The 10,746-nt window shown below is 46.1% G+C and overlaps 1 protein-coding gene across 1 annotated transcript; it reads right to left on the reverse strand.

Annotated features, from left to right (window-relative positions):
- Window positions 1–1,345: 1,345 nt before the first annotated feature.
- Window positions 1,346–9,535, reverse strand: onecutl (one cut domain, family member, like). Its single transcript, XM_041044967.1, has 2 exons — window positions 8,488–9,535; window positions 1,346–1,656 (listed from the first exon to the last, which is right to left on the reverse strand). Exons 1-2 carry the CDS (start codon window positions 9,533–9,535, stop codon window positions 1,346–1,348), a joined length of 1,359 nt encoding a protein of 452 aa, XP_040900901.1.
- Between the last annotated feature and the right edge of the window lie 1,211 nt (window positions 9,536–10,746).

Raw genomic sequence — 10,746 nt, forward strand, 5'->3', positions numbered from 1 at the left:
AACGTTCTTGGTTTGATTTTTAACTACTGGTTATAAGGAGGCATATCAAAGCCTTTCCTTTGTGGACCAAAAAAATGACCTTGTACGTCAGCAGGGCTGAAACAAACTGCCCTGCACTTCCAATGTGTTTCTATAAACAGAGCGATGTGCTTGAAATCTGTACAAAAAGGGCTGAAAGAATCACATTCCTCCATTTTCTAGACATCTGTAAAAAAAAGATTTCATAATGGAGCAGAGGTGTGTACAGTTGTTTGGAAATGAGTGGAAAAAATACTACAATGTCACTATACATTGTGTCTGGTGTACCTCTTCCCCGTGGAGCCTTTGTGCTCAAAGGCTGTTTTTCTTTTTTTTCTCTTTTTTTTTTTGGCTTGATTTTGAGTCAAAAAATGGCTGAGGAGCTTTCACTTGGAAGCTCATTGAGAGTCTTAAAGCTAGACGTTTGCACCAACAAGTCTGTTTCTGCGTCCTACTTGTGTTTATTGATTCTGTCCTGGTGTACGGTGAGATGCACTGCGGTTCCCCCTTGAAAACTCTGATTCATTCAGGGCGGGACCATCTTCACAAAGCACAGGAAAGGCTCCTGTTGATGGTAAATGATTGACAGCTGGGAGTCACAGAGACACTACAGAACCCTCCTGATAATTCCAGGCTCCGAACTTGGAACAACGCCACACAGACCTGGGAACCATCACCATGGAAACACATGCTAAGAAAGGGAAATCAGGTTCTTCAGAAAAAAATTAAGTTAAAAAAAAAAACAAAAAAAAAAACGCTCTTTTCTTCCTCTTTCACCTTGATTTTTGAGGAAAAACAGGGCTATAAGAACATTGGGGTAGGATTTTAACATCTTTGGATGATGAACATTTTTGATTAAGAAGTTACACAATGGAGCTCTCCAGATGTGAGCAAACGGCACCTCTTGATTCTTCACGTTTGGAGAGATGACTATAGATTTGAAGGTACACCAAAATATGCTTCCTCCTGATTTGTAATACCCTCATTATCTCTAATCTACATAATCAAAATAATGCAATGAGATGGCGTCTATGTAAGGGTGTGACTCTTCGGAGTCAAATCATGTTTGCACCCTTGACTGTACAAGCAGGACCTCACGTCCTGCGATCATATCACTCTGGGTATCGCCCCCTTCCATTTCAAGGGAGCGATCAACTTTGGTTTGGGAAATGCTTCATCTTCATAATATCATCTATAATAGCTGGCTCCGTCGCTCCTTCTGATAACGAGGAGGACAATTATTACGGCTGATCTCTGCCTAGACCAGTCTATGTGCCCCCTTGCTCCCTCAGCGCCCTCCCCACCGCACCTCCTCTGCGGTCTGTCATCACGCCGTGCTGCAGGACACCGCGGAGGAGGAAACGCTGGAGCCCGAGGAGCCCGTGGAGGAGGGCCGGCCCTCATCTGCCCACTTGTTGAGGTTGCGTCGGCGGGCATTCATGAAGAAGTTGCTGACAGTGGAGAGCTCCAGGCCCAGCTGCTGGGAGATGGTGACCTGCAGCTCTTTGGTCGGACGGTGGTTCTCCCGGAAGATGGCCATGAGCGTGCGCCGCTGCAAGTCCGTGAACACCAGCCGGGTGCGCTTTGGGCCCTGGTTGCGCTCCAGCTTGTTCTGCTCCTGCTCCTTCCGCTTGCAGGCTGCAGGCAGATGGAAAAAAGACAAATTAAAAAAAAGAAAAGGGAAACAGGTTAGCTAACAGACTGGCTGGCTAACTAGGACAAATGGATTAAGCTGAGGGAAAGTGGATTTGTTGAAAGAAAACAGATTAGCTAAGCAACTTTGATTAGTTAAAAGAGATGAATCAGCAACTTGCTTCATTGTGCAGTAAAGGAATCAAGATGTTCAGCCTATCACATCTTATTGCCAGTGAGCTGCTGTAAGGCTGCTGGGACGAAACAGATAACTACATCCAGGCCAAACCTCTAAAGTTTTCCGCCATGGTTTTCATTATGCTCCTCATTCTGCTTTTTGAAAAACAGTCTAAAGTTATACATGAATCTGGCTTAAAGACAAAGTGAAAAATCCTCTGCTGTCATCCACTGACAATGGCTTTGTCTTCCAAAAAATAATCACATTCAAAGACACGAGCAGGCTTCTCACACACTTCTCTTTTTGAAAAAGGACACATCAACCAAACAGTAAACCCTTCAACTTTTCGTTCTGCTGCAGGGTCATTGCTGCAACATATTTCTCATAATACGTGGCAGTTAAATTTATTACAGCGCTTTTGGATACTGGCTTTTTGCTCCTCCATGTATGTTTAACATTTTAAGCTGCAGTATACATTCAGATACCCAGGAGAAATTAATTCTCAGGGCAAAGCGAGAGGCATATGCCGGAAAGAGAAAGATTCATTCACTCACAGATTAGTGAGAAACAATAACGAGTCAAAAGTATGAATTTGAATTGTTTGAAGTGCATTTAAAATAAATTGATCTCTACAGTTGCCAGATTTTAGGCAGACTCTGTCTTCCTTAATGTTTCTGTATCTGTTTTTTATATCGTGGTCCACAGAGGATAAAAACATTATTTCATTAAGTCATTATTTCTTGCTGTATTAGCTCTGTGTCAAAGTTGGCCATATTCAAACTTTTTAAGTGGTAATAGAGGTGATGAAGTCTTCTGGTAATTTGTATTTTAATGTCAGTCTTGCTTACACCAACCACAAAACAAAACTTCAGGGTCTGGGTTCAACACCACTGTAGCTGTGGCAGCCCGCCTAATTATATAATCTAGATTTCCTCACGAAAGGTCTGAAATTACGAGAAAAAAAAAATTACCCTGCAAAAAAAAAAAAAGGGAAAAAAAGGCCAGTTTTGTTGAGTGAGGAAGAAAAATAGCCTGATGTGTGTGGGCTGAGCTCAGATCCATTTTGAGAATCAGACGAGCATTTTGAATTCAGGCTGCATGTTCCTCTGCATATCCATCGCTGAACCTTTCACCTCGAACACGCTGTAATTCTGTATTTACAGGAAACATAACACCAACCTCTGGCTTTGTGTACCGAGCCAACTTCCCCTCCCCTCCCTCGCCCCTCTCTCTCTCTCTCTCTCTCTCTCTTTCTCTTTTCTCTGTCCATCTCCTTCCACTTCCTCTCCTCCCTTTCCCTTAGTGGACACTTCAACATCATTAGTTTCTCATAAAAGTCATTTACATGTGGCGGCAGTGAGTGAGTAATAATCACTTTAGGGGGAACTAATTTATTTTCTATTAAAGGCAGGTTACGTCAGGGGTGAGTGAAACAAGCAGACTCGGCATTGCCCAGGGTGTTTAGAAGCCTTAAGTGGACTAAAACATATTTGGGGGAGTCATGCAATTACCTAAATGCACACTTTTAAGAGGTTTCAATCAGCACTGTGCAGTTGAGCGACTGTTTTGCTGATGGTATCAAATGCGTTTCTAAGTGTAAGCATTGGTGTTTGCGCACACAACACAACAGAGCACGCACATGCACACACCTACACACAAATAAATGCACACACACAGAGAAGGGAAGGGCGATGGACTGGTGCCGATACTGGAGTTTTATTAAACATTAGCCTGAAAACTGGAAACAAAACTATCTTTTGTTTTTCTTTTTTTGGTTTATTGATCTGAACGTGCGATGATCGTTTTATTTACTGTGGAGCTTAATTTAGACCTAACACGCCCATGATACGGTTTCAGAGGCTCTTCCACCTTCAGAAGAATAAAAACATGGGGGGGTAACATGGTACGTTTTTTAACATGAAAGCAGCCACGACAGCCTTCACGTAAAACCCGTCGTAAGAACGAGCCATTTTCAAGCCTTATTTACATTTAAGTTAAAAAATCTGCCAAAACAGTAACAGTTTCTTACTCATATGAACTTATTTGTGTTATTTTATAAAAATAAGTACCAACTATTGGGAAACGGGACTGGTACATGCAGATCACAAAATCTGTTCTGAAAAATTCTTGACACAAGCTGCTTTCTAGTGGAAACTGGCTGGAATAATCCTGCTGCACGGCCAAACCTCTTCAGCTGTTTTAAGAAAACAAGGTTTATGAAACTCTATTATTGACAGAAATGACTTGATTAGATGGAGATATAAACTGGCAGTGGGCCTCAAAATCCCATATTTCAAACCCTAACACTCACAAAGACACAATCAAACTCACACATGCTACAAACATGCATTACATCAACCACAAAACAGCACTGACACGTTCAATTGACTGGCTTACATCGTCCTATTGAGAAACATCTCACACAGCGAGAGCTGCTGCTGATGTTTACAGTATGACCGGCTCTTCACTCCTCTAACTCGCGGTGGAAAATTTCTCTCATTAGCAGAGCGCTCGAAAAATAAGTGTGACCTTACTGCCGTCTTTTCCACACAAGTGTGATCACCACAGCAGCGCCAGAGCCCGGGTCCGGAGCTGTGTGGGTCCGGGCTAAGCGCTCAGCTGGACATGAATAAATCTGGCTGTGAATTCCCTGCGTACGTCCTCCTCTAAAATCATTATCTGAAGGAAATGTTTTGACTCGGGGATGCACTCTTGTCAACTTGAGATTACAGGGGCCTGTTAGCGTTTAGGCATCCAGAGCTCGTTTGCATTTCTGAGAGTTATCGAACGACGTCTCATTAAAATCTGAACAGGCCGAGATGTCAGCAGTATGTCAATATCACAACAAGAGAAATAATTTTTTTTTTTTTTTTTTCCAAATGCTACATTTTTCACAGACGCTACACCATCCCCACCATCAATATTACTGGGCTGGGGGCTGGGAGGTGGGCTGCAGCTATAGAAGGTATATAGAGTGGTGCACTCTCAGCTCATGTAGTAATGAAAGGAATGACATGATAGTGCTGGCTAGCTTGCTTGTAGTGTGGATTTATGGCTTGTTGGAGGAGTCGGGGTGTCCTGCAGCACTCCTCCTCCTCGCCTCCATCCCATCCTCGGCTCTCTCCCTTTCTGACGATCATAACGCCGACCATTAAGTAAATGCTTCCTTATGCTGTAATCATGTGTAAAAGGCTCACAATTACCATGCTATAAATCCCCGGTGCTGGGGCTACTCCTGGAGACATAAATATTCCCCTATAGGCTTCTTATGATCGTGGGAACAGCCCCTAATCATGATGTATGCCCCTGTCTCGTGTTGCTGAAACGTGATCGAAAGCCCTTTCCCTACCCCCCGGCGTCTCAACCTACACCCCCCCTCCCAGCTAGAGTACCCCCCCCATCCCAGCCACCCCTCCCACTCCCCCCAACCCCATCCCACCCCCCCTCCAGCCCCAGCCCACCCCCTGCTGATTTCTTGGGCCAGGGGCTGATAGAAATTATTGATTAAATCTGTGCAGCTCAGACTCCTCGACCCACAGAGGCTGGTTAACCCGTTCAGCGCTGGAGTGGGGGGAGCTGCAAGAGCCAGATAAAAAAAAACAACAAAAAAAAAATCAACAACAACAACAACCCTGTTTGTTTGGTGCTGCGCAGCTACAGCCACGTCGGCCTGTTTACAATTCCTGATATGTAAATGGAATCGGCTCTGACCTTTGAGCCTCGCTAGCCGAATGTGAACTGTATGCAGCGAGAGGTGGACCAGGCTTTGTGACTTTCATTACTGTGGGGGTGGTGCACTGGAGCCGACACGTAAACCGCATTGACCTTTCTTATTCATTTAGACCTTTAGTCAAGGGCTTCGGCCATCATCTTTAAAGTTATAGTCTCTGATCCCCCCCCCCCCCCCCCAACCCTCGACTTTAAGTGTCGGAGCACTGCTGTGCTGTCTTTATCCTGCCTTCTTCTCCAACTAAATCCTGATTGCCTCCTCCACAGCCCGAGGTTGGGCTGGAGATGCATCTCATATACAGCGCAGTAATCCATAGAGCATACACACAAACATGCACACACACACAAACACACAAAAACAAGATACTGCGGATAAATCCAAGAGATCGCCTCCTCCGTGTTTAGCAAAATGTCTCTGCAGAAAGACAATTATTTGAAAAGACAAAATGGCAGCAGCTACATTCCATAATTACTGTGCGTCCAGCCTCGCAGAGAGCTCTGCAGCTCCCCACGTATAGGAGACACAGTTATGGAAATAACACAGGGCTGCTGGTTGACACTGAAGGGCCTTCTATGTATTTAAGCAAGTGCTGCATTAAGGAGGATCATCTTAAAACTTGAGGCGTGAAGCAGAGAGCACTTGAGCTATCTTCAGACTGGGGAGCACAGGGCACCGCGCATTCTAATTCCAGTCTCGATTCGCCGATGCGGCCGAGGTGTGTGTGGGCAAGGCGTGCTGCTCTTTCCCATGGAAATCAATAGAGGCTTGTAATTAAACAAAAGGGGGTTGGCCGGGGGGGAAAAAAACAACAACCCCCTTCGGAAAGTAGGTTATGTAGAAAAGTGCCGAGCTGTCCAAATTGTGGCTTTGCCAAGAACTAAATATGCAATTTCAGAGTGTGTGGGAGCAGAGCGAGAGAGAGAGAGAGAGAGAGAGAGAGAGAGAGAGAGAGAGAGAGAGGGGAGCATTGTCAAACATTAGCACACTTCTCTGTGTAGGGACTTTAATTTTTTATGAGTCTGATTGATCAGCTGCTTGGACTCGGAGCACTGACTCGTTAAAATAATGTTTGTGTTTGTAAAGATGAAGAAACAAGGATGCTGCAGATCAAGAAGGCATGATTGACGATTAGAAATCTGCTTAAAGGAACAAAGGGCTGTTTTATCATGAGGGAGATTAGGTTTCTGTGGGACAGGAAGAGACGTTTTTTACATACAAAGTCTCAAAACTGCAGGATTGGATTCGTCAAACAACATTTCTGTGGATTTACAGAACAAACCCAGAGACAACCCATCTTTAGATAAGAGGCCTGAGTGTGATTGGTGTAACGTTTTGCTAAATGGAGGATGTACACATGTGCTCTCAGAGCCAAACAATCAAAGATCAATAATTGTGAAGGGATTGCAAGAGTGCACAATCATTACCTATGAACCCTATTGTGTTGTTGGGCTTAATCAGTCGAGCTGCTGACAGAGAGCGAAAAGCAGTGATCAACTGGGCAGGCTCACACACACGTACTGCTCACAGACCCCCGCAGTGAGCAGACCACTTGAACACACACACACACACACACACACACACACACACACACACACACACACACACACACACACTCGTCCGTGCTCATCTTATATTACTGTGTTCACTTGGATCTCTTTCTGTGCGCCGTGTATCAGATGGGCCCTCGGTCCCTGTGGAGGTACAACACTGTAACACGGCACTGTACAGCGTGCTGTCGTGTCTTCAATTCACATCCCCAAAGAATATTAAATGTCAAGCAGCAGATTACAATGTGCCTTTCAAAAAAAAAAAAAAAAATCTTTACCCCATGAAATCTACTCGGCCTGCAGCTAGTGATTCTTTGACTGTCAATTAATTTCTTAATTATTTTTCCAAATAGTTGCAAATTACGTTTGTAAAATCAGAAAATTGTTAGAAGTGAAAACAATCAGAAGCTCTGAGCTCAAACATTCTTTCCACTCATTCATTAAATGTACACTGATTTGAAACAGAAGGCAGCCCTCTCCCATATTTTGAAAAGCTTGTATGCCATTTTTGCTCCGTAATTGAATTTTATTAATTGATTATAATAGCTCTCAATTCATTTTCTGTCGGTTAACTCATCGATTCAGCTCTAAAGACTCCATGTGCCTAGAGTTCAACAAATGACCTCTTTTTTTTTTTTTGCCCAGATACGAAGAATCTCACAAAACTACAAGCTGCTGCCTCCGAGCAGAACATTTGTATTTAGCCTCGCAGTAATTGCCTCAGTGACGACGTTGATAAAAGACGTCTGGCAAAAGCTCAAGTCTAATTTGCATCAGCTACCTTGCCAACTCAACTTCAGCCACACGCTGAGCAGATATAAATCACTGCTCGAATTAATCAATTGCTCCAGAATGGCATATCTGCACAAATTATTTTGTGGGCTCAAAAGCGATTAAATTGCCAACCGCTGCTCAGGCTGAACTTCATGGTTCATTTAAGAGGAGGGCAAATGTCTGTGGCTTTTTTATTGTAGCTACTGTACAAATCAATAGGAGCTGTTTGGTAGCAAAGTAAACAAAGGAACGGCACATATGGCCCCTTCTTGCTCAAACTGTCCTCAATGTGCTGATGACTTCTTATTATCCAGGCTGCTGAGACAACAGAGAACCCAGTGCTACACTCACAGTGCTGTGAAGAAGGGAAACATCACTATGATGCTTTTGCTTTTCCTCATGTCTCAACCTGAGCTGCATACTGATTGCTGGAGAGAAGAATTTTTTTGGAAGACATGGAGAAGGAAGGTGTTTGGGGAAAACCGGGGGAGAGAGTGTGTCTGTTTGTTGTTGTGGTTTCTGTGTGAGCGTGTGTGTATGTACGTATGTGTGTGTGTGTGTGTGTTTGTGTGTGTGTGAGGCAGATAGAGAGCAAAGCCAGATCTTACCCTCCAGCCGGAGTGAGGCCATTCTTTGAAACTCGGGCTCCTGGAGCCAGCGGGACATCCTCTTAAAGGTCTCGCGGCCGGACTTGAGCTTGCCCCAGGGCTTGGGGTTCCTCAGGAGGTCAGACAGTGTGCCCTGTGACCTACACAGAACCCTCTCGGCGAAGATGGCCTGGGGGATGCTGTACCTCTTCAGCTCAGTGATGATCCTCTGGGCCACATCCCTGGTATTGATCTCCTCCCCGGTACTGCCTCCGTTGCCCTGCAAGCCCGGCAGCATGCCCTCCCCGGGCGAGGACGAGGCAGACGACGAGGAATGCAGGTGCTCACCCATCTTAGAGGCCTGCTGGCTCGGGTGATGGTGGGGCTGGTAGTGCTGGCTGTAGATGTGAGGGTGGTGGCCCGGGGCATGCTGGTGAGCCTCCATTTTATTCAGCTGATGCCCCACTGACACATCACCTCCTCCTAAGCCTGGCGGGGACATCTCACGGCCAAAATCCGATGTCCGGCAGAAGAGGCTCCCACCGTGGACGTCATAGCCGCCATGGAGCATCTGGCCACTGTTGCCATTGGGGCTGTTACCCAAACTGCCATAGCCATGCATGGAGGAGCCCAGGCCTGAACCTGCAGAGGGGGGAGACAGGCTCTGGGACATGGCGAGGTCCTTGCCATAGGGGTTGTAGAAGTTGGTGCTGAGGCCTCGGTCCTCACGCATAAGGGTGAAGCTGCCGATGACATTGCTGACGGGCAGGCAGGGGTGGTGGTGGTGATGGTGGTGGTGGAACTTGTCATCAAAGGGCTGCAGGGGGGTCAGGGTGGTGTAGGTGCTGCCGGAGCTGGACGGCGAGTCACCGCTGTAGCCCAACGCTGACATGGAGTGGTCGAAGGCCGGTGGACGGGGTTCAGGCTCCAGAGACATGGAGGGGCCCCCGAGGGAAGGCCTGGGGAAAGCAGCTGAAAGGTCCCGGGAGTGCAGCATGGCCCTGCCATCCTGGCTGTGAGCCAGATCAGAGTGACTGTGGAGGGACATCTCCCCTAGACTCCCATCCATCTTCAGTTTCAGCAAATAAATGTGTATTTCTTGCCCCTGTGTGTTGTTGCTCTTCTCTTGTTATTGTTGTTCAACAGCCGGGCTAACAGTCTGGAAGGTCTCTTGTTACACCAGACTATGGATTTATTGATTTGTGAATTAATTGATTTCCGGGCTTATGGGGTGTCTAATTAATTATCTGATAACGTTAAGTACTGTCTTCAAACTCCCTCAAACTCCCAGAAAACGAGTTTGCAACAGCATCGGGAGGTTTAGGTGTGATTTTATTCTCTCCTGTGCATCAGCACTCTGCTCTCTTGTCTCTTCGGTGCTCAGCTGTGCTCCTCGGCAGAAGCCTCGCTTTTGTGCCTGCGTGAGACAAGACAGGCGCTGTTACTCCGCTGTATTTAAACTTTCATCGGTACAGAGAAGGAAAACAGGCGAATAACGTTTGTCTCGTCAGTCTCGAACATTAATTCACAGTCATGCGTCCAAAAACTGTGGAAATAATAGAAGCGTATGAGTCATTTTTACCTCACACATCCCGCGGAACACGGGAGGGAACCGATATCGGTGTTTTAATCACTTCAACCAAATCTCATCTCGGAATGAGAGATTTTTCTTTCTTATGGAAACTTAAAAAAAACACAAGTAGCGCGCCCGCGCGTGCTGCACATTAAAGGTGCGTTTGCATATTTACACCACATGTAATGAATGTGAACGATGCGATGACTAACTACCAGACATGATGGCGATTCACACACAAAATCGCCGACATGTGCGCGTTTATAAAGCTCGGAAAGCCTACCTTTAATGTCCACTGCTCTGAGCGCGTCCGCGGCTGTTGTCCGTCCAGTGCATCTCTCCGATTGTGTCGCCGAGCAGCCCTGCAGATTCACACAATTGGTCCGCTGCGCCCCGGGGTGCTACATTCACCAAAACCAGAGAGCAAAAACCATCTGCGGGTACACACCAGCCTCTCGCCTCCCTTCGTTCCCCTTTTCGGTCTTTGTTTTCCCACTCTAAAAAATCTCCGGGTCTAACCTCGTATTTTGCTCTACACTAGCAGCTCTCCTCTTTTTCTTTCATTATCTCGTGAGATTTTCCTCCTCCTCCTCCTCTTCCCTCTGCCTGCCACTTCATCGATCTCACCACCAACTCTTTCTCATTCTCCTCCTCCTCCTCCTCCCCCCTTGCTCACATTGACTCTCTGCTTTCAGTGCGTCACGGCC

This window comes from Toxotes jaculatrix, chromosome 8, assembly GCF_017976425.1.
Source record: "Toxotes jaculatrix isolate fToxJac2 chromosome 8, fToxJac2.pri, whole genome shotgun sequence".
In the NCBI taxonomy this organism is placed as follows: domain Eukaryota; kingdom Metazoa; phylum Chordata; class Actinopteri; family Toxotidae; genus Toxotes; species Toxotes jaculatrix.